This window comes from Rattus norvegicus, chromosome 5 (genome assembly GCF_021556685.1).
Source record: "Rattus norvegicus strain SHRSP/BbbUtx chromosome 5, alternate assembly SHRSP_T2T, whole genome shotgun sequence".
NCBI classification, from domain to species: Eukaryota; Metazoa; Chordata; class Mammalia; order Rodentia; family Muridae; genus Rattus; species Rattus norvegicus.
Window position 1 is genome coordinate 148,974,506 of NC_141538.1, and position 23,721 is coordinate 148,998,226.

A 23,721-nucleotide genomic window follows, 5' to 3' on the forward strand; every position below is an offset into this window, starting at 1 on the left:
TATTTGTATTATTCATGTGGGTGTGCACCTGAGGGCACGTGTGCCGTACCTGTGCACACAAGTGCAGGTGTCCTTGGAGGCTAAAGGTTTTGGATCCCTTGGAGCTGGAGTTACAGGTAGTTGTGACTTGCCTGATGTGGGTACTGGGAACTCAACTCACACCCTTATTAAGTAAGATGCTATGTCTTTCTCCATCTCCCTCTCCCCTCTTAGTTTTGTAAAGACAGAGACTCAGTATATAGTCCAGGCTTTGAGAGCCCCCTGCCTCAGCCTCCTAAGTGCTGGCCTTACAGCCATCTACTACTCAGGCTTGGCTCTTTCTCAGTGATCTGTAAACCACAGAGTGGAGAGATCCTCCCTCCCCTCTTGTTGTCTACTGAGGTTAGCTAGGCAGGCCTTGCATACCTGTGATGCCCCAGCCTCTCGCTCCTTCTGGGGAACCCATCTCGCACTCTGCCTTATATGGTGCCGAGTCTGGGTTTCTTTCCAAGGACACGTGGCCATCAAATGGATAGTGTTGATTGCAGGGACCTGGAGGGTGTCCTGCTCAGCTCATGTGCCAACGAACCAACGCCTACCCTTACCAGCCTCCCCCGAGATCCTTTCATGCAACTGAGCCCCTATGAATGGGGAACGGGTGACTTCACCAACATGTGTGGAGGGAGAAGCGTGCTGATGCTCCCCACGCGTGCCTGTAGCTGACCCAAGCCTCTTCTTCCTGCACTCAGGGTGCTAGGGGCTGTAGCCTGTGTTTCTCAGATAGACAGGTCAAGGTGAAACTCAGAAGGACCAGGGGGACCCCAAGCCGGATCCTCTGACACCACCCCAGGGAGTGTAGAGACGCGGGGTGCTGTCTGGAGGAGCCCAGGTTCTCCCGCAGCTCGCACACAGCGTGCTCCGCGAATCCACAGTTGGGGGGTAGACGTCAACGCCCCTCGTCCCCACCGCGCTCGGGGAAACTGAGGCCGGGGGCGGTGTCGCGTGCCGCTGTCGCCGCGGCCCCGCCCTCCTGCTCGCCCCGCCCGCGCGGGGGGCGGCGGTGGCGGCGGCGGCAGCGGCGGCGGCGACGCTTCCTGCGGGCGCGGCCGCTGTGGGCGCGGAGCCGCGAGCGAGCGAACGAACGAGCGAGGCGGAGCCGGCGGCCGAGGAGCCGAGCGCAGGTCCCGCGCAGCCCGCGCCGCGAACAAAGGCCGCCATGAAGCCCGGGCCGCCGCGCCGCGGGACCGCACAGGGGCAGCGCGTGGACACCGCCACCCATGGGCCCGGGGCCCGCGGGTTGTTACTGCCACCGCTGCTGCTGCTGTTGCTGGCCGGCCGCGCCGCGGGGGTGAGTGATGGGCCCCAAGAGAGTGCCCAGCGTGTACCCCGCGTGTCTTTGCGTGTCCCCTCGTCGCGCGCGCCGTTCTGGGTGTGTCCCGGTCTCACCGGGTCTCCTCCCCGCCGGGAAGCGTGTGCGTCCGGTATCCGCTGGGGTCGCCTTTTCCCCACCCCCACTCCAACCCAAGCCGCCTGCAGGGCCTTGGGGACTCCCCAGGAGGAGGGGGGTGGGTCGATGAAGGTGACCCGCGGGGGTGAATGAGGGTGACCCTGTGTGTGTCTGCTTCTAAGAAGGGTGCGTGGGCACCTGTGGGTGTGTGTGGGCATGGGAAAGGCTCTGTCCCTATGGGGCGGATGGCATCCGCATTCCGCTCCACACTGGGTGACCCATTGTGCACTCTGTGTGCCACCTTGGCCATGGCTGCGTGACTGCTGGATGAGGGGGTGTGTGCTCTGACCCATAGAAGTGCATGAAAGCACGCGCATGTGTGTGCAGGTGTGTGCAGGTGTGTGGCGATGGTGGGCCTGGCTCACCTCCCACCCCGGAAGACATGGATGTGCATGCCGGCAGAGGTGGGTAGCAGGTGACCCCTGACTGTCCCTTCGAGAAACCCAAGTAGCTATGGAATTGATCTTGGTTCTGGTTTCACTAGCAGAACAGGAGGAAGAAGGTCCTGCAGGTAGACCAGCTAGGTCCCTTCTCGGAGGAACCCAGCTCCCAAGTGAGTTCTGAGTTGATAGGTGTCTCAATGCGGGCCGAAGGAGCTGGGGATTTCTAGGTCCTACCACCGTGGCTGACTCCAGGAGCAATGGCTGTCCCTACCCACTCAGATGACCACCAGAGCCCAGGCTGGCCGGCACGCCCCTTCTCTCCTAAGCATGGTGGCCAGGTTGTAGGGAGTCAGGCAAGACCCTGAGCTGCCCTGGGGACTGTTAGCTTTGGGGACCCTAGAATAGTGCCTGGTGGTCCATGCATACCTTGTCTTTTCTCTCTCTCTCTCTCTCTCTCTCTCTCTCTCTCTCTCTCTCTTTCTTTCTTTCTTTCTTCCTTTTTCCTGAGAGGGGTGAAGGGAGAGGTTCCTGAGAGAAAGGCAGCGCTACCCATACTGGCAGTGGGAGCCGGCTTCTCAGCAGTATTAGAGAAAATTACCCTTGACATCAAAGACCTGGTTTCAAAGTCCAGCGAGGACCACCACCCATTCACGGTGAGGCCTTGAGCCAGCCTGTCCACTCCTCTGAGCCCCGGCTTCCCCTTCTGCAGAGACAGAATAAGGGTACTCTTCCTGGAGGAATAGACACAGAGTCACCTTTGAGGGTATTTTGGTGTGAGCACAAAGGGCTCAGGACAAATGGCTCCACCGGAGCTACTGTCCCTAGGAAGGAAAAGGCTGATAATACACTTTCTACCAGTAGGGAAAGGATCCAGGGAGATTTGGAGGACCTAGCACATAGTAGGGCCTCAACCAGGCAGGTGTGAAGGCAAAGTACAGCTGGCATGGTTCAGGCCAATGCTGAGTGACATGCCCAGGTGGTGGGCCTGGCTGAGCGAGAGGAGAGACTGTGGTAGGGATGGCTCTCCAAAGGTGTTCTTTCTGTAAGCATGTCGTCCTCCCAGGGAGGGACTGGGGCTGTCGAGGAAGGGCTCTGCCCTGGTGCCTGGCCTGAGAAGCTAAGGGTTAAAGGGTGGTGCTTTCAGAGAGGACTGAGGCTAGACTAGAAGAAGGCCAGCTGGCTGGTCCAGGAATGGTCTCTCTCTGGTGCCGGCCTTTGACCGCAAGGAACTGACAGTGGTTGGCTCAGTAGGTGAGAAACAGGATGACCCTGGGCCTTCTTGCCAGTCTGGGAGGGCACAGGATCAGGGAAATGGGACTTGAGGGAGGAGAAGGCTGCTTTGGTTTGATCCAGGCTGTGGCTGGCAAGTTGGGGGCGTGTCCTGACCTACAGATTTGAGGCTTCGGTCTTGAGAGAGACTGACTGTCTAGGGCTCTGAGGACCTCAGGCCACCTCAGCTGTTCTCGTTAAGTGACTCCCAGGGCGGCATGGAATGTGGGGACACAAGAAATTATAGCCTTGGGAGAATGTCCTTTCAAGGTCCAGATCTGGGAGTGACCATAGATGCCATTCAGTCTGCTGTCAGGGGTGGTTTATGCAACTGATTTGTGGCTGTGTGACTTTGTGGAAGTGACTTAACTGTTCTGTGCCTTAATTTCCTCTCTCTGTAAGATGCAAAAAAGAGCAAAAGCATAGCCTCAGTGCTTGGTGCACGCAGATTCCCTTTTGGCGGGGGTGGGAGCAGAGTCCCATGTAGCTCAGGCTAGCCTCAAACTTGCTACATAGGCAAGGATGATCTTGAACTCCCTACCCTCCTACCTCCCAAGTGCTGGGATTGCAGACACGAGTCACTGTTCCCTGTTCTTTGTCAGAGTTATGGTCGTGTGTTTGGAAAGGTGAGGTCTGTGGTGCCAGGTGAGGCTTGCTCCTGGCACCCAGGAGTCCTTTCCTTTTGCCCTTCAGACTGGTGACCTCACTATAGGAATGAAAAGCTGGGGACTGTCCCAGGCTGGTCACTATAGTAAGCAGAGTGATTTAGAGGCCCCAGAACCCAGGTCCTCATGACTTCTGGGGTGCTGGGCACCAGGAGCAGATGTTTGTTGTGTGATTGGAGCAGTGCTGTCATCTATCTTAAGACCCTCTCTGTGCATTAGACAGTGTTAGGCTCAGCCCCTCGCAGGAGCTGGAGTATGCTGCCTTTCTCTGGAGATGGCCCTTCTTGGAGGAAGCCTTGAAGGCTTCCTGGAAGAAGAGGCCTTCTGAGCTAAGCTGACAGGGTCCACAATGGCAGCCTGGCTAAACCTCCACACTCTCTCTCCCATCCATCACCTATAGAAACAGGGTTGAATTTTCGGGGCTGTTGGGTTGGACCTGAAGCCTCCTGCTCTCTGGGAGTGGAATCAGCCTCCTAATGCCAGATAGCTGTGGATGAATGGGCTGCCTGGGAGGGAGGGACCACCTGCTTCTTTCAGGAGAGGGGAGGCTCCTGGAAACTGACCCCCCAACCCCCACCTTTCCAAGCTGCCCAGGGAGAGGGCTGCTACTTAGAGCCCTCTGGGCCAGCTGCGGACTGGCTGAGGAGGACTCCAGGTAGGCGCCACAGTTCCAGGCTGAGCGCTGGGTAGTTCTGACACCTGTCCCCAGCCTTCTATATGACTGAGTGTAGGATGTGTGCCGGACAGTCTCTGAAATAACCAGAATTCCTGTTTCACAGATGAGGGAATGAGCCACAGACACTTGGTGACTTGCTCAGAGTCGCATAGCCAGAAGTTAGCTGTTTTGTGTTGGGGCCCAGCTGGCTCCCGCCCCGAGCCATCGGTCCTAGTCTATGCCTTCATATGCTGTGAGCTTACGTACTTTACTTCATCTCTCTGGGGTCTCCTTATCCCCCAAGTTATGTATTTATTAATTAATTTTTTTCCAAGACAGGGTTTCTCTGTGAGGCATTGGCTATCACTCTGTAGACAAGGCTAGTCTCAAACTCAGAGATCTGCCTGCCTCTCTCTGCTGGGATTAAAGGCATGCACCATCACCACCCCACTTACTAAAATAATTTTTGAGATCAAGTCCCATTGTCTAGCCCAGGCTAGCCCTTGAACTTGTGATTTTTTTTTTCCTGCCTCGACCTCCTGATTGTTGAGCTGATAGGCAAGGGTACCACTGTCTCTTCTTGGCTATCATTTAGCAGCTGCCCAGTCTCACTAGACACTGTCCCTGCTCACATTTCATTCTGCTGTAGTCTTGGGGGTTACAACAAGCCGCTAAAGGGAGAAGAGCTTTCCTAGGGCGTTTCCTCTACCATCTGCAAAGGGGTGACTCTAAAGGTCCCTGGAGACTGGTTGGGGGAACTTTATAAGAGAGGTGTACAAAGCCAAGGTAGTGGTGGCCCATGCTTTTAATCCCAGCACTCAGGAGGCAAAGGTAGGTGGGATCTCTGAGTTGGAGGCCAGCCTAGTTCTAGGACAACCAGGGCTTCACAGAGAACCCCTCAGTCCCCAAAAGATGTCTAGAGCTTGAAGGCCTTGTGTTGGGTCACATGAGTACAGGGCAAGGAGAATCCTGGATGATAAGGGGTTAAAGATCCCTTGGGTATGAGGCATGAGCCATGCTGCCTCTACACAGGTGACCAGACCTGCCTTTGCACCCCTACTCCACCCTCTATCCCTAGAAAACCATTAGGAACCCAGATCTCTGCCTCAGCCTTCCCTTCTGAGTGCCAGGTCTCTGACCCTCACTTTCTCTCTGTCCTGGTGGCAGAGAGGGAATGACTCACAAGGTCCAAGCCAGGATGAGGGGAGTCACAGGACTTTCTTGACAGACCTTGAGCTTCTAGGGGCACCCAAGGCCACTCTGGGCAGTGGGAACTGAGTATAGAGACGCAGAAAATGCAGCTTGGCCAGCAGTTCCGCTCCTGTGTGGAGGGATCAGTTGGTGAGGTGGGTGGGAACCTTCCTTATTCAGGGTATTGGACGCGGACTGGGAGGCGCCAGGGGGCTGCTTAGGGCGGGCCTGTGGTGATGCTGTCACCACCAAGTCTGGCCATGACCATGAGGTTGTGGCTCTGGGCTTCAGCCCAGCATTGTGCAGCCCTGTAATTTTGTGTCTGGGGGCAGGATGACCAAGTGGGACACTGCCTGGAGGCTGGCCCCTTATTTCCACCACCCCTCCTGGCTCCCACACCAACCAGAGCAAGGACTGAACTGGCGATCACCTGGATCGTTCAGATCTCTGTCCCACAAAATGTCCTGGGAACATTAGCCTTATTGACTGCTCCCCCCTCTCCCCCCACGCATTTGCCTTGGCTCCTAGCCTTCCAAGATTCCGGGAGGCTGGGCAGCCTTCACTTCCGGCCCCTCACTCCAGAGCAGGCCCCTAGCCAGAGGGGTGGCTGTTCCCCTCCCCCACTCCCACAGACCAGGCCTAGTCTGAGTATCAAACAGGAAGAGGGTGATTACAGAGGGGAGTCTGAGCAGCCATGGCTGGGGGGGACCTAGCCGTGGGAGAGTGGGGACCCTCACAAATGATCTAGCTCCTTTCTCATCTGGTGGCTGAGGGTGGCAGGCTGGGGCTATCTTGCTGGTCTGTGGGTGGAAGAATTCTCTTAATCCCCACTGCTGAAACAGTCAGAACTTGTCTTCTCACTCAGACCTTGGTGCTTGTCTCTGTTTGGGGCGGGGAAGGGGGAGCACCAAATCTGAAGGTGAAACCTGGAAACAGAATTGCAGAGACCTCTGCACCAGTGAGGTTGAAACCCTGCTGTTTCTAGTTTCTTGCTATGTGATCTGGGCGCAGTCACCCAACCTCTCTGAGCCTGTTTATAGCAGGGGCGGGGCACTTGAGAGTTAGGGTATGGCATAAACAGGGAGGGAGTGGCTGCTCCTGTAAATGTTAGATTAGCTTCTTGCTTCTAATTGCCCAGGCTTTTGCTTGTTGTTTTGTTCTTGCCCTCTTGGTCTTCTCTTGGACCTCTTGCCCTCTTGGACCTGCTGTCTGGAATCAGGGCTAGAGTTTCCCTATAAGACTGTGGGAGCCAGGCCTAAAGCAGAGCCCTGGGCTCCGAGTAGAAGAACTTGGGTTGGGACTCCCAGTTGCAGCTGACTGGATTTAGGCCAGATTAGGCAAAGTATTTTCTAGGCTCCACAGTGCTGAGTTTCTGGGAATTCTGTTCCCTGCAGTGCAGGCTGGAGACAGGTAGACCTATCTACTGCTCAGATGTCATGGCCCTGGGACTCTGCGAAGATCAGGTTGCCTGTGTGCAAATCCCTGGGCAGGGTGATGTGTGTGGAATCTGAGCAGCCATAGCCCACACACCCACCGTCCACACACCCACGACCTACACACCCACCATCCACACACCCACCGTCCACACACCCACGACCTACACACCCACCATCCACACACCCACCATCCACACACCCAGGATCCTATATCCTAGAGCACTTGGTCTGAGTTCTGTTCTCCCCCCTCCCCCTGCCCAGGCTGTCTAACGTTTAGGAACCTTGGAGTGGGAGTTTCCTGTAGAGATGGTCACCCTCAGCTGTCCCGCTCAGTGGATGACCTGGGCCTTGCCCAAACATGGTGGTACATTTTGCAGTCAGAGATGGCTGGCTCACTGAGCCTTCTGGCCTCCCTAGGATACTGATATCATTGCCTTACTTACAAGGCTCCGGGATGGGCAGGTACCCACCACCAGTGGCGCCCACACGCGCCAAGAGGACACGGGGTCTGCGCTCAGCTGTTCCAGTCCTACTCTGGAGCTCTGCCCGGGGTGGCTAATGTTGTATCACACCTTCAAGGGTGGGCGGACTATACCTGAGCAGCTCTGGAGTATCCTGTACCCTCTCCCTGCCCGGTGGACCACCCACCCACCCCCAGCCCCACCTTAGCTCTTAGCCAGGCTGGAAGAGTCATGTAGAAGCGGCACCAGTGCCATCTGGGAGTCTAATTGCAGCTGGATGATTGCCAGTTCGATCGCCAGTGGCCGTGGCCGGCACCAGAATGGGCGGAGGGAGGAGGAGGCCGGTTCTTTAGTGTCTCCCTCCAGCTTCAGGCCTGGGGGACAGCCGAGGAATCCTGGCGGGTAGGGAGAGCCGTTGGGCTCTGCTCTGAATACCTGGTGGAGCCCATAACTGGCGCACTTATCCAGGGTGTGGCAGGTGTGGGTGTCCATCTGTCCTTTTCTCCCGACCATTGTGGTTGCCTCACCTGGGGCACAGGCCTTGCCTCTGAATCCCACCCACATTCCTGCCTTCAAGGTGCCTCCTGTCAGAGGGGTGGAGGCAGACGGCAGGGATGACAGTTGCAGGGACAGTGGTCAGGACATAAGGGTTCTAGGTGCTGGTCACCTCTGGGTCCTCAGCACTGCTGGTGGGACGTCATGTCATCCTATCTTACCCCATCTGGGCAGCAAGCCGTCTGCCAAGGTGAACACAGTGCTCTGCATCCTTCCAGGTGCTTGCCCGGGGCACTGTGCCACCAAGTAGAGCACACAGTGATGAGGGCTTGGGCACAGCTCCTAGATCCTTGCGATGGACTACTGGGTTGGGGCAGCAGTCTTTATTGGGCGCCTACGGTATACAGGGCCCATACTGGGCGCTTGTGGTATTAGTCTGAAGAGCCTATCTGCCTAGCTGTGGATGGGAAATTTGTGGAGATGGAGCGGGAGACCACTTTTGTCCACTCAGGGCAAGACCAGCCTAGCCCTGGAAGGGGTCTCCTCTTCTGTGGAGAGGGACTGGTGGCTCCTGGTTCTTCAGGCTTTGGGAGGCAAAGCTAGTTCAGCGGTCACTAGTTACCAGGGTGGCAGGTTTTATTTTTAGTATCAGCTTCCTTTAAGGTTGCCTTGGGCTTGATTCTTCTAGCAACTCATCTAGGAAAAGGGAACTGAATGGTCTGTGAAATGGAACCATTGGATGGGGGGCGATCTGGGTCTGCCAGTCCTCACAGCCACTGATGGCCTGACCTCGAGTGTCCCACACCCTTCAGGTGTCCTATCATGGTTCCTCTCGGGCCTGGGTGGGAGCCCCTTTCCTTTCCAGTCACACTGAGTGCTATCTCTCTCCCTGACCCTTGGGGACATGGTCACTCACATCCAGGCCACCCAGGGGTGAGAAGAACACTGGGTGGGGAGTCCATCACCGGGTCCTTGTCCTCACCTGCCTGCTGAAACCCACCAGACCCACAGCCCTTGTCTGAGCTGTGTGTGTCTTCCCCTAACCCCCGTGCTTGGCTCTGGACCTTATGAAGCTCCAATAATGGAGAAGGAAGGAGTCAAGGAAGTGAGGTGTTGGTTCTAGAGACTGAAGGGAGGCCTTGTGAAGGAAGTGTTCTTGGTTCAAGCCCTCAGTGGATGGCTGAGGGTTGGAGTGGTCAAAGGCTCAGAAGCAGGAAGGGCCATGGTCTGCTGGAAGGACAAGCTATGGAAAGGAACAGTAGGATTGCCAGCCAGAGGAGGAGGGAGCACGTCGTGTGGAAGGCGAGCATGCCTGTGTTTGAGATGGAGGGTTTTTCTCTCCCTATCCTGTTGCTAAAGGGGTGGCCTTACTGACTGGCTACTTCCAGGCTTCTGGCTTTGTACCTCAGCACATTCTGGGGTTAGATAGTTGGCCCCACCCAACCCAGCCCAGGCCCCAGTGCAGAAGACTCCACACAGCTCACCAGGTGAGCTGTGATGAATTGAGACCTTTACGTTCTGCCCTGAGGCAGTGGGTGTGGCCTGTAAGGGGGTCGTATGGTGGATACCAAACCTAGTGTATCAAAAATCACACTCAGCCCTGTGAGAAAGGCACAGGCATTATCTTCATTTCTTAAATATGATAGAAACACAGGGAGATGAAATACTTTGCGCAAAGTCACAGAGGTAGAGCTGAGTTGGGATTTGAACCCATGCAGTGTGATGCTAGGGCGCCATCTATTACACAAACTGCCAGCAGCAGAGAAGTTGTGCCATCCGGTGCTGCATCAAGACTGAGGTAAAGACCAAGGTCTTGCCATATCCTTGAACTTGTGTGCCTTCTGGGTGCTGACTCAGACCAGGGCCTCCTTGACTTCGAGGATGAGGACGATTCTTTGTTATTACTATCTCTGCTGAAGCTAACCTAGGCTTGCAGGGAGGGGACTGCTGGTGGCAGAGGACCCAAAGTAACAGCAAGTTGATTACCAAACTGAGATTGCAAACCTTCAAGAGGCCCAGGGTGAGCATCACTCCCTATACTAGTTTGTCTTTTACCTGTCTCCATTGTTGTTCAGAGCCCAGGTGTGGTTCCACTGTTTGTCTCCAGAAGCTTCCCCCCTGGCTGCCCCCAGATACTCTTGTGTCCCTTGGTATCTGTGCCACATCTATTCTCACTGTTCTTCAGTGCAAGGCTTCAGACTGGTTCCTCTGCCCTGCGCACTGCCCCACCCAAGACCCCTTCAACAGCCCATTTCTGACTTTTCACACCAATGTATATCCTCGCTTACCCCTCCAGTGAACTTCTACTCATGCTCCAAAGCCCAGCTCAGATAGCCCTTCTTCCTAGCTGCCCAACACCGGGGGAGCCCTCCTTCTGTCCTACCTCTGCTAGATTCCCAGGCCCTGCTCTTTCCCAACATTAAGATTCCTTGCCAAGCACGGGTCCTGCTTCAGTGTTTCTTCTTGTCTGACTCCCCACAGGGTTACTTTGTTACCTAGCCTCTGGGGAGCCCTGTCTTGGATACACTGTTGCAGCTGCTACCTTCCCCCCTCCCCATGACATCATCTCCCGGCCCAACTCACACATCCACGGTTCGTTTTCCCTGGTCTGACATTGCTGTATTGTTTCTTTTCCCCATTTTCACACATCCTCATTTTGATTTATTTCTGGTTCTTCTCACTCTAACACCTTGTCTTTTCTCCCTGGCCCTCCCCTGTATGACGACCCCCCCCTCCCAAGCTGGGGAGAAAAGGGAAGCAAGAACAGCTGGGGAGATGTAGTCATGGAGTTGTGTGTGTATCTTGGTGCTTTGGTACTTTGATGCCTTGAAAGTGGGCCCTGGGGGCTGGGTTACCTGGAGGTGTCCCCTTCAGCCATCCTTCCCCCTCCAACACCTTTGCTCCTCTCTTCCTTCCTAGTTTTCTTTTCCTCCTACTCTCATTCCCTGAGGCTGTCCCTCCTTCCCTCCCTCCCTGGCTGATTGGGACCTCTCTCATCCCTGACTGTTATTCAGTGGGGACTTGAAGTCTTGTTCCTTGGAGGGACAGGATCTGGTTAGAGCTGGGATAGACATCCCTTTGGAAGTCCTCACCTCCCCGTCAAGGGCTCATCTCTCCCTTTAACAAGCCCCAAGGAATTTGAGGCCAAAGCTGCTTTGAGGACAGTAGACACTGGTCTTGCTGGTCAAGGTCCTGTAACTGAAGGAGCTGGGAAGCTGGTTTTATCTTGCTTTCACATGAAGTGGAGAAATGATTTTAGACCTGGCCGGGAGGCTGTGATGGTCCCTGGGTGACCCTTTCTCACGTATGGTTACTAACATCACGGTTCTGTCCAAGCTTACACTGTGGTGAGTGACGAGGTCATCTGCATGCAGGTGTATACGGAAGTTGCCAGGAGTCTAAGCTGATGATTGAGTGCCTAGAGTAGCGGAAACCACCTCTCCCACTTCCCCAGCTGCTAAGGTTCACTCCCTTAAGGTGACTCCACATGGATTTCGACGGAGGAAGTCGGGAGGCGCTGTGGCAACGTTGTAAGGGTCAGATGCACCCACAGAGGCTGGGCACTCGCTAATTGAAGTTCTAGCTGTCAAATGGGAAGACCTAGAGTCCAGGTGAGCTAGGTGAGCATGGTGACCCATGTATCATCCCAGCACTCATGAGGCTGACTGACACAAGGGGTCCCTGGGACAAGCTGTCTAACCAGGCTCCCAGAAACTGAACTCTGGGTTCAGCAAGAGACTATGGTTCAACCATAAAAGCTGGAGCAGGAAGACACCTGACATCGACTTTAGACTTCCACATGCATTCATACATGTGCACATGTACCGATGCATGCACACATGTGAAGACACAGATGAACGTACTCGGACTCCCAGACCAGTGGCAGGGACTGTTTTCGCATGGAGTACTAAGACTCCTTGTGCCCATAGGAACAGGCTCGGACTCGCAGCATCCACACCCACAATTGGCCCCATCCCATGCACACACAGTGTCCCTAGGTGCTTCCAGGAGCCCTCTGGACACATGTGTATGTGCTGTGCAGACACAGCACTGGAGCTGTGCTCACGGGAACAGGCCTGTCCCTAATCCAGGTCTTAATCCCAGGGTCTAGAGCTCTGGCCAGGGGCAGCTGGTCATCTGGCCTCCTTAGGGAGATTAAAACAAGGACAGAGGAGACACTGGGAGCTCTGCCTCCTGCCCAACCCCCAGAGGCACGTCATTCTCATGCCAAAAAGCTACTCTTGGACCCCTCAGAGAGCTGGTTCTGTATGCCACTCATAAATTCTGGGTGCTGTCAGGGTGGGAGTGAAGGCAGGAGCTGTGTGTCCCCCAAGAAAGGGACAACTACTAGAGAGAGGCCAGGAGGGCCATCTCCTACCACTTAAGTACCTACCTGTCTGCAGGGGCCCCTGACTCAGAATCTTGAGCTGGGAAGCCCTCTGATTCTGGTATTTGAGCATTCTGGTGAGGCGGGAAGATAGATGAAGCCCAGCCAGGACACATCATATGTTGGGTTCCGAGCATGTGTACAGCTAAGATTGAGACCTGTCTAGTCGACGGGAGATCTGAGCTGGAGGCCCTGGAGGTGACTAAGGAAATGTTGGTCACTAGCAGAATGGTGCAGGCACTGAGCAGGCCAGGCCATGGTATGTGACTGCTGTCTGAGCATGGTTCCCTGGTGGGTCGCTGTGCTATGAGGCATCTGAAAGTTGCATCTACTAGAGGAGATTGGCATGAACAGTGGCTCTGAGGTGACTGTCCCTGGCCCACTGTGGGAGGAAACACCCCACACTACCCAGAATGTAAGACCACGCAGGCTGGGCCTTGCCCCTGTTTCTTCCCACCTCAGCTCTGTCCGAGTTTGGACAGGTAGCAGTGTGTGTTGAGGGTGATGATGAGGCAGTGGCTTGGGTGACAGGGCTGTGACTTGGGCCTCTAGATCCCCTCTGTAAACAGAATAGCCCTTGTTCCACTAAGGAAAGCATTAGGGCTCATGTAGCCAGTTTATGGTGGTGGCCTCAAGCTGTGGCCAGCGTGTTGGTAGTGGGAGGAGTCTCAGCCACCATAGAGGTGACATCCTCACCCTATCCCAGGCTCAGTGAGCAAGACTGCCCTGGCAGCAGTCCACTGGCTGACATCCAGGTTGGTGGCCATCTTTCCAGCTCAGACCCTCTGTCACTAACACTGTCTTCTTCCAAGCTGGATCCTGGGCAAGACCATCTGGTACTCGCTCATTTGTCCCCTCGTTCATTCATTCACTCAGTCATTCATTCCCTCCCTCTCATTCATTCATTCCCCTCATTCATTCCGTTTCTCACTCATCTCCTTCCTCATTAATTTCCTCCCTCATTTAATTATTCTCTTATTTATTCATTCCTTCTGCACTTTTTTATTAGTCCCCCCACCCCCCATTCATTCTTTCCTGAGGCTGGGCTGGAGGCAGACACCCTGTAGGGAAGGGGCCAGGCAGGTGTTATGGGAGTTCTTCCAGCCTTGCTGTGGAAGGAAGGGTCTGGGAGGGGTCTTGGTAGAGGGGATGTGGTAGCTTTGTGGTAGCTGCAGAGTGGGTTGGAGGCCACTCAAGGTCCTCAAAGGCAGGGTGGTATCTGGGCCCAGTGCAGAACCTGTGTGGAGGGTTAAGGGGAGAGCAGGACTTATATGCCCAAGCATCTTGGGATGCTGATGAGGGCAGACACGGCATATGGGGTTTTCCATGCTCCCTCCACCCTGTCACTGAGGGGACACTGAGAACCTGCCAGACAAAGGCAGGCATCTGGGGCCTGGGCCAGGCCTCAGGACAGATGGGGCCTCCGTCTGGGAGCAGAGAGCGGAAACTGCCCGGGGCTTGGCAGCTGCTGTTGGCTTGGTAGAGGTTCAGCCTGGGAGCCAAGTGGAGGTGGGTAGGGATGAGGGACAGATCCTGGAGCCCTCAGGGCTGTCTGTCCTTGAGGCTACACAGGACAGCCACAAGGTAGGGGCAGATGGCCTTGGGTCTAGCCTCTAAGGCCCCCTCTGGTCCTAGATCTTGTTAGGACAGCTAGCAGGACTCCTGAGGGGGCATCTGGATGTGAGCTGCTCCTGCACCTTTCAATGGCCCTTTGAGAGTTGGTGACCTACAGACACAGAGAGAGGCCTGGCTGGGCTCTGCTTACTTGAGGGCTCCACCCCAGGGGTTTGTCTATCTGCCACCAGAGGGCTTCTCTTGGGTACCCAAAATGGGAGCACTGAGATGTGTGTGACAAGGGTGCATGATAAGTTCTCTGGAGATTCCAAATTTGTGTCTAGGCTCTGCCGTGTAACCAAATTTCCTCCCTTCCTCCGAGCCTTAGTTGTACGCATTCGCCTTTATTACACAGTCGTATCGAGAGGAGACCCCATGCCCTAAAGTGCAGATGTCTCCCTTAGCCACGGCTTTACTCCCTATGCTCAACCAACCACAGCATGACAATACTAAGTGGAAAATTCCAGAAACAAACAGTCCATCAAGTTCAAATTGTGCGTCTTTCTGAATGGTGTGGTCACGCTGAGTTCTGCCTGGAAGCAGAACGGGCCTCATGCTGTGTGTGCATGCAAGTCACTTAGGAACATCTCTGTAGCCAGATGGGCTGTCACTGTCACCGGGCAAGTCTTCAGGTGACCTTCGTTATGCTTACTAGAGGGCCCAGCATCCACAGTAGAGATGCCTACAAGGTACCTGGGTAAGACATGGAAGGACCACTAGGTCCCATGTGGCTGCAGGGCATTGTGGGACTCTGGGTCAGTCTGTCTGAGGTTCTGGGCACTCTCCAGGGGTCACTGGAGGAGAGTGGAGGCTGCTATAATTCAGAGCTGCAACCACCACCTAGTTTAGGACTTAAAACAAACAAACCAACGAACCAACCAGATTTCCAGTAGTCAGTCCAGGCTGCCCTAAAGCTTGCTTTTAGCCAAGGATGACCTTGAACTCCTGAGCTTCCTGCTTCTACCTCTGAAGTGTCTGTGTGTGGGGGAAGGGGGGGCGGTGTCTACAGATGTGTGCCACCACTCTGGGTTATTTCAGAATGATTTTTATTAAGTGTTTTAAGTGTTTGGGTTTTAAGATAGGGTTTCTCTGTGTAGCCCGGCTGTCCTAGAACTTGTTCCGCAAACCAGGCTGGCCTCAAACTCACAGAGATCCACCTGCCTCTGCCTCCCAAGTGCTGGATTAAAGGTGTGCGCCACCGCCGCCTTCTGGACTTTAAAAAAAAAATCATTCTGAAGGGAGACCCTGTGCCAGTGCCATTGTTCCCTGTGTGCCTAGGGTGCCCAGTGCTAGCAGTCAACAGGATGGACACTTCCTTCTCAGGGGACCACACAGTGTGAGGTCTGCAGACCTGATTTTGCCCCTTCGCACAGTGCTTGAGAGGTTCACTCACTGGGTAGTAGCGTCCGCCATCTTTGTAGCTTTCTCTGATGAGTAATATTCTTCTATGTGGATGGATCCTGCCTTAGGCGTCCTCGAAGCAGGTGACACATGCTAAGAACAAGGGTCATATGAGCACTGACACGGTGACACAGTAACTATTCAGCTGATAACAGCGATGTTCCTAGTGTGTGCACACCCAGCAGGGGTCCTCTGCATCCAGTCAGGATGAATTCACTTTTGCCCCTTCTGGACAGCCCTGCTTTTCTGTTCTTGATTGCATTTCATTTATTTATTTTTGTTTATGTTGGGGCACATGGAAGTCAGAGGGCAACTTTGTTCTTGACTTCCACCATGTGAGCTCCGGGAACCCAGGTCTTTGTCCTTGGCAGCAAGCTCCTTTATGAGCTGAGCCCTCTTGCCTGTCCCGCTTTTGTGTTTTAAAAATTAAAAAAAAAATAGAATTACTGGGTCATACAGACATTCTGTTTTCACATTCTGAAGAACTGCCAGCTGCTCTTTGAAAGTGGCCTTCCTGTTTTGATGTACCCACCAGAGGGGTCTGTGGTCGCTTCTCCTAGCTTTCTAAGCAGGCTCTTCTATGGCTTCTGAGCACAGTGGTCCCTGCATTACTCAGGTGTCTATGGGGTGGCACAGTGGACCAGGTATGAAGCTCAGGGTGACGATGGATAAGAGCTTGTCCTTTGAGGGGCTGCTTCAAAAGCTTAGCCCATGCACAGCTGAAGGAGCCAGACCATCTGGGAGCTGGGACTGCAGACCCATTGCTTGAGAGCAAGGGTGGAGAGTGGAAGGATCTGCCTGTGGGCCACCTGCTGTGCCCAGGATCCTGTGCTTTCCTTCTAAGGCCCCCTGCTCTGTGTCAGGGCCTGCAGATGGGAGTCTGAGGCTCAGGCCGACAGATTGCTGAGAAGGGAGGTTCTTACTGGGCCCTCGGTGTCAGATCCCCTGACCCTCTGAGGTCAGTGTTGTTATTAAGCATACATAAGCAAAGCAAAAGAGACCGCAGCTCAGAGAAGTCAGCTTCCTGCCTAGGGTTGCACAGCTGCAGAAAGCCTATGCTAGCATTTGGCACCTTCTTGGTTTAACTTGAGCCCCTCATCCTTTGGATGATCTGTGTGGCTTCTAGGAACCAGGATGAAGGTGGCTGGGGACAAGCATATTGGTTCCTAGGCAGGCTCTGAGCACTCTGCCAGTCAGACCTCCCTTGGTGTCTGATGTGAACCTTCTGTATATGTCAGTTTCTACCTAGACACTGGGATGGTGGCTCCTGAGGCCTCTGCTGCTCAGAGCACCCAGAGTCTCCTGAAATGAAGTAGCTCTCCTCCTATGGGACAACAGACCGGGGAAGGATGGGACCTGAGGCCCTAGTGTGTGAATCCACATGAGGTAAATAACCTGACAGGCCCCTGTACAGTAGGGTGCTCCTGGGGTCTGGCTAATGTTGATTTTGTATCTTAGTCCTATTGCTGGGAAACTCAAGGCCAGTTGCTTTACCTCTCTGAGCTCTGGTTCCCATGTATGGAATGAGGATTAGCCCCCACCAGTGGGATTTGTGGAGAGAATCTAGGCTGTATGTATCCAGAGAACCCAGGCCCACTATTCTTCACAGTGAGGGATGGAATGACACAGATGTCCTCTGAAAAATGCCCAGGGGATGCACCAGGCTGCAGCGGGGGGCCTGTGTGCACTCTTGGAGGCTCAGAGGTTTCAGTCAAGGGTTCAAGCCCTATTGGGACACACTGGTGGTCAATAGTCTTAGTGTCTTTATCTGTGAGTGAGAAGAACCTGGGACCCAACATGGTCAGGCAAGCCCAAGCCAAGTGGGTCAAGCCAAGCCCACTGAGGCCAGAGGACGGGAGCTGGGGTTTCCTGTGGGAGGATCACTAGGCAGAGCCTGGAAGACCCAGGCCTCCATGGGTGCTCCCCCTTTGCACAACTCAGGGCTGGGAATCAAGGAGCAGCGTGCCAGGGGGGTCTCAAGGGTGATCTCCAAAAGCACGTGTCTGGGAGAGTGGGAGTTGCCTCAGCCTGGGCTGAGGGGTTCCCTAGCTTACCAGTGCTGGTCACTGTCTTTCATCCCAACACAGGAGACAGACTGTGTGCTGTGGAGCGGCTGCCTGTATCTCATGCCTGGATGGGCAGCTGGCGGGTGCCTATTTGTAGAACTATCATGGTGAGGGTGATGGCGGGGTGGGGAAGGGGGCAGCCAGGCCCACCAGCCTCTATCTGCAGCCAACTGTTTTTTTGGGAGGTGTCCACAAAGGAAGAGGGCTGAGGAAACCATTGGCCATCAGGTGGTGGGGGTCCTTAGGAAGCAGGCACAGCGCTTAAAGCCAAGTACTGGAAAAACCACAGACCAGCCCAGATAGCTGGCCGGCCACTTCAGCCTCTCTGAAATGTAACTTGGGGATGACACTTCCATAGCAGGTTCTGCTAGGCTGGCTGGACGCCATGTGTGTTTAATAGTCTCCCTTTGGAACTTGATGGCGAGGGTATTAACTGCGACAGTCCTAGGCCCAGTCTCCATTATGATGCCCCAGAGAGGTCATACTGCCTTTGTTTTGTCTGGAAGGGCAGACTGACAGAGTTGGTGCCCGGCCAGGGCCATTCAGTCATTGAGGGACAGAAGTACCCAGCAGTCACTTTAGCAGTCCAGCTGTCCCTCTCCTGGCAGTCAGTGGACAACTTTTCCCTTATTCTGGAATATTCTTTCAAAACAACTTTTTTAGAAAAAAAAAATCTTCTGGGAAGCATTCAGGCCTTTCAGGGACCTAATTAAGCAGCTGGGCGTGTGAGAATACACTTATTAACAGCTACATACTATTCCATGTATGCTGACTTATTTAGCAGTTCCCTATTGGAGAACAAACAACTGCTTCCAGTTCCCCTTCTTATTCAGGGCACTGCCCCGGGGCTCCTGTTCTTGAGGCCCCAATTGCAGAAGGCTGGCAAGGTCCAGCTTAGAGGGGTCCTGACCTGGGCTTCATAGTCTGAGGTTTCCTTTGCACTTTACTGAGGAGGAGGAGGAGGAGAAAGCCCTGTTTGCAAGCGGGGAGGAGCTCACGTGACCTGTGCACTGTTGGTGCACCACTGTTATGGATAGAGATTTGGGGGGCACCAGCAAGCTGGAGAAGGTGATAGAGGGAGGTTTTGCTGACAACCCCACTCCACCCCCGTCCCCCTGGCACACAGAAGGGGAGGGGTGCAGTCACCATCTTGATTTCCTTTGCAGAGAAGTTGGCTGGCTGGGATGTGCTAGGTGGAGGTGAGGAGTGGGGAAAGGGGTTGGGGGGTAGGTGGGTTTTAGGGGCGTGGGAGCGGGTGGAAGCTGGGGTTGGGGGATGAGGGAGATGCTGGGGTGAAATGAGGAGGTGGGGGAGGAGTAGTGGGGGTGCATTTTCTGAACTCAGTGCTGCCCTGTGGGGGTGGGGTAGGGTGGGGGTGGGAAGCTGGGGCATAAGACTGGGAGGGGTAGGACTGAGGTTATCCATACTGTCATTGTCACCCTGGCCATCCTTCTGCCCAGAGCCTGGCCACAGCCCACATTCCTGCAGAGAGTCTCTGGGTCTCCCGGGTGGAGTTGGTGAGCATGAGAGGCACTGAGTTCTCACAGAGCTGAGGGCCTTTGGGGACGGAGCCCATAGGGACCCTGGGGGCTACTCTGGACCGCTCCTCTCCCCTCCTGTCTATCTCTGCATCTGCTGGGAGAGGGACTTGAACACTCTGATCTCTCAGGCCTAGTTTAGACTTGAAACTGAGATCTGGTGTGGGAATATCAGCCAAAGACAGTCAGGACCAACAACAGTCTGACTGGCAGCACACACGTCTTATGTGCTGCCTCACTGGATTCTCACAACAGCTCTATGAAGCATACATTATTGTTGTCACTGTTTAGCCAAATACAGGCTCAGAGAGGTTATATAACTTGCCCAGAGACACCCAGCAAACAAATAGGGCTTGACTTGAACCCAAGACTTTCTGAGCCCAATGCTGGGCTCTCAGCCCCAGCTCACATTGTCTCTGGTCACCAGGACGTGGAGCCCTAATCTGGCTAGTTGGGGGAAGGAAGCTGGGGCAGAATTAATTACACTTGATTTTGCTCTAGCTTTTGCAGCCTGATTAGCAGGGTGCTGGGCTCCTGGCCCCCGGCGGCTGACCTAATTTATGTGTCTGAATGCTTCTGCACCTTACTCTGTCCTTCGTCCTCCAGTCTCTCTCTCTTTAGTCCTCTGTGTGGCTTTGGCAACGTTATTCAACTTCTCTGGGCATCAGCAGTTCCCTCTGCAGCTGTCTCCTCCAGGACGACGCTGTGGCTTCACTTCTGTAATTGTGGAGAGATTAACATAACTGGTAATCAATCATTACTCACCCACCCACCCACCCACAACCCTGTTCCTGCTTTGCACAGCCCTGGCTACCCCTCCCAGTGGCTCAAAGATTCCTGCTCTTACCCTCTCATTTCACAGATGAGGAACTGAGGGCCCTGTCTCTCTACAAGGTGGAGGAGGAGGTGGAGAGGGTTCCTTGGGACTTTGTTGGTGACTTGGAGAGGGTTCTGAGTAAGGGGTGTGTCTCAGAGGTAGCGGTCAATGGCTGCTGTGGGCTATAGGGACATTTCTGACTTGAGGCTCCAGATGCTTAGTCTTGGGCAGGGAATCTGAGGAGATGGGGTGGCCTGCAGGAGGAAGCCTTCTGTCCAGGCATTTGGAAGCCCAGCAACTCCCACAGCTCCATGACACTCAGGAGAGAGGCCTGTGGCTGTCTAGGGGAGCTTGCTTATCATAGGGCCAGGACCCCACATCCCTGGACAGGGGCCTGGGTGTCTTTGAGGCCTGAGGCTGTTGTTCAGTTCCAGATGAATGTGATAAGGAGGGGTGGGACATTGTAGCCGATCACAGGCACATGAGTTTGTGCTGACCCTGGGGGTTGCATCTCTGTGAGTCCAGAGGGACCTGCTCTAGGAGTGAGAGGCCTGTGTCGTCTGTGGGGAGGGTGTGTGCTGTGAAGCAGATTCAGTCACTGAAGCCAAGTTTGGTGAGTAGGTGGGGCCGCAAGCACAGGTAGATGCTGAATTGCTGGGGTGGGTGTCAGACTGGGCAAATGGGGCTGGCCACACGTGTAGGAACCCTGGGCTCTGGCTGAACATGGGGTTGGGTGGCCTGGAACACTCAGAGAGAAGGACTGCATGAGGGTGGTGCTCATGCCTGGGTCGTTGGCTAGCCTTGCTGTCTGGCCCTGTAGAGTGAAGATAACAACCCTCCCACCCAGGGGACGATGATGATGATGATGATGATGATGATGATGATGACGACGACGACGACGACGGTGGTGGTGGTGGTGGTGATGATGATGGTGATGATGATGATGGCGGTAGCCTGATACCCAGGTCCCAGTGGCAGGAAGGAGGATGTTCTACTGGCTGTTTGCCTTGTGTTGGCCCTGGAAGAAAACATGTCAGGGGTACTTCTTCCCTTCATGGTGTGTGCTGGACCAGGGGGTCGTGCCGTGACATGCAAATGTGAAGGGATTGGATTCAAGTTGTAGTGTGTGTGTTTGAATGGAGCAGGCAGTGGAACAAGAGTGCCATGTGGCCTAGGGGACGTGTGTGTCCACGGAGGTGACACTTGGCACCTGTGGTCCCAAGCCTGCTGATGTTTGTGGAGCACCTGTAGGGGTGAGTCATTCCTTCATGAGTTCCCTAGGGTATGTGCACAACTGGGACAAGACTGTACTGGCAGACGCCACTGATAAACTCTACTGGGCATGTGCATTGGGGGTCTGTCAATGCCGCTTTTAACTGTGTCCATTGGGTCGTGTGTCTGCTGAGGTATTGGTGTGAAGGAGTGTGTGCATGTGTGTACAAGTGTATGTATGGGTATGCATGTCCATATATGTGTTTGTGTGTGTGCTAAAGGATGTGTGTCCACTTGTATGTGTGTGTGTGTGTGTGTGTACAAGTGTATATATGGGTATGTACGTTCATATATATGTTTCTGTGTGTGCTGAAGGGTGTCTGTCCACTTGGATGTGTGTGTGTGTGTGTGTGTGTGTTTATATATATGTCTAGGTGTGTTGTGTGTGTCCTGGGGTGTGTATACATGTGTGTTTATGTATGTGCATATTGGGTGTGTGTTCAAAGGACTATGTATTTGTGTGTGTGTGTGTGTGTGTGTGTGTGTGTGTGTGTGTGGTGTGTGATGGGGGTGTGCTGGGGTTGTACAGTTTGTGTCTATGTGCACATTAGGCTGTATCTCCTCTCAGTCACTTGCTGGGACATGAGCGTCTGCAGGCTGCTCAGTCACAGGGGGTTGTAGACCGTTTCAGTGGAGAGTCACAGGGAGGGTCAGACAGAGAGGCCAACAGGGCCCACAGCACTAGGACTCTATTCTCTTTTTTTTTCTTTTTTTCGGAACTGGGGACTGAACCCAAGGCCTTGCGTTTGCTAGGCAAGCGCTCTACCACTGAGCTAAATCCCCAACCCCTAGGACTCTATTCTTTAAGGGGGTGACATCAAGTGTGAAGTCAGGCCAATGCAGATGCCATTCAGGGGTGAGATGCTGTCTTTGCCTCCCCTCAGTTAGTGACATTTAAAGCTTTCTTCACTGCCACCTTGAAGGCTGCCCGCCAACCCCCCCCCCCACTCCCTGCCCTTCTGCTGTTCCCTGGGAGCTGAGCTACCAGCATCCCTAGTGTCCTGCAAGCCTCCTCCTCCTCCTCCTCTTCCTCCTCTCCTCCCTCTTCTTCCTCCTCTTTTTCCTCCTCCTCTTCCTCTTCCTCCTCTTCCTCTTCTTCCTCCTCTTTTTCCTCCTCCTCATCCGACCCACAGGGTAACCTCAGGGTGACTGGGCTATGGGCTAGACCCCTGGCTGGTTCAAGCATCTCGTTCTAGAGGAAGGATGTCTGGTGGAGGCATGGTGGGGAAATCATGCCTCTTAAGGTTGCCTCTTCCCAGCAGCCTCTGATGAGTGAGACTAAATTGAGATGTGAGATTCCACCTCCCCACCCCCCAAAACGTTCTCACCTCCCCTTCTCCCCAGCCCTGACTGCTCTGGCCTTCCCCTTCTCCATCCCTCCTGTCCTCTGATCCTTCCCCATCTCCCTCTCCCACACTCTGCAGCTCTGTGGGGAGCTGCAGCTCCTGGTCCTTAGCATGGAGAATATGGTTACCATGGCAACTGTTGTCATGTCAATGGCTACTGAGCCAGGATGAATAGTATCTAGGTGAGTGCTACCTGAGTGGAGGCTGATGGGTTCATGAGAGGCTATATGCTCCTTTCTGAGCTCAGAGCTGCTTGCAATACCCTCCACCCCTCTCAACTTCTCTCACAGGCCCCCAAAGACATGCGGTCTGTTGCCTTCAATGGCTGCCTCTAGGTGAGTGTGTGTTGGTACATGTTTGTGTCTCTGACTTTATCAACTGCAGGGTCCCTGTAGCTTTGGAACTGTCTCTGGGTTGATGCAAGCCCTTTTTGGCCATTGAGGAGCCTTGAGGAATCCCCATTTTGACTCCTGTGTTCGCTCATATTTTGGGTCCCTGGAATGACAGATGTCTTAGAACATTCCTTCTCAGCCTGCTTCAACAGAACTTAGTCCCCATCCTGCTGTGTGACATCAGGTTACTGGCTGGACAATGAGAGGGACAGGTGCTTAAAGCCCCCACAGGATTCTAGCTTGTAGGAGATGTGGCTCTCACAGTCCAGGACCTGGGAAGTGTGGGCTGGGCAGAAATGGGAGCTGGTGGGGGGAATGATGGGCTTGCTCTGAGCTCCTGGGATGTCTACAAAGGAGGAAGACCCAGTGATTAGTCACGGGGGCAATTACACTAATTGTTCCATCCCATGACTCACTCGTATAAAGTAAATACTGATTAATTCATTACTTCCAGATGTGTGTGTGTGTGTGTGTGTGTGTGTGTGTGTGTGTGTGTGTGTGTGTGGTATATGAGGGGTATCTCCTGGCTCCCTGCCCTGGCTGCCTTGGCTGGGGCTCTGGAGCAGGTGCTGGGGGCTGGGGGCAGGAAGCCAGGACTAAGAGCCTCTCTTTGGCTCTGCATGAATTCAACAAGGGTCTGTGAGCGGCAGGGGTGTGAGATGCTGAATGTAAATGTAGTTCCTGCCCTTCTCACACACCTTCTACTGCTCCCCACTGCCAGCTGGGGCAGATACCCAGGCACTACCTGAGAAACTCACCCACTGGCTAGCCACCGGGCCCTCTGTGACCAGCCTGGTGACTTGGTGTCCACACCTCTAGCCATTCCAGGTCCTAACTCCAAATCGGT

The 23,721-nt window shown here is 54.3% G+C and overlaps 1 protein-coding gene across 1 annotated transcript in view; it reads left to right on the forward strand.

Annotated features, from left to right (window-relative positions):
• Nucleotides 1-1,149: 1,149 nt before the first annotated feature.
• Nucleotides 1,150-23,721, forward strand: part of Sdc3 (syndecan 3) — a 32,730-nt gene continuing 10,158 nt past the window's right edge. Inside the window, 1 exon segment of the mRNA NM_053893.3 lies at nucleotides 1,150-1,327. Within this exon segment, the coding sequence (NP_446345.3) occupies nucleotides 1,196-1,327 (132 nt within the window). The 5' untranslated portion in view covers nucleotides 1,150-1,195.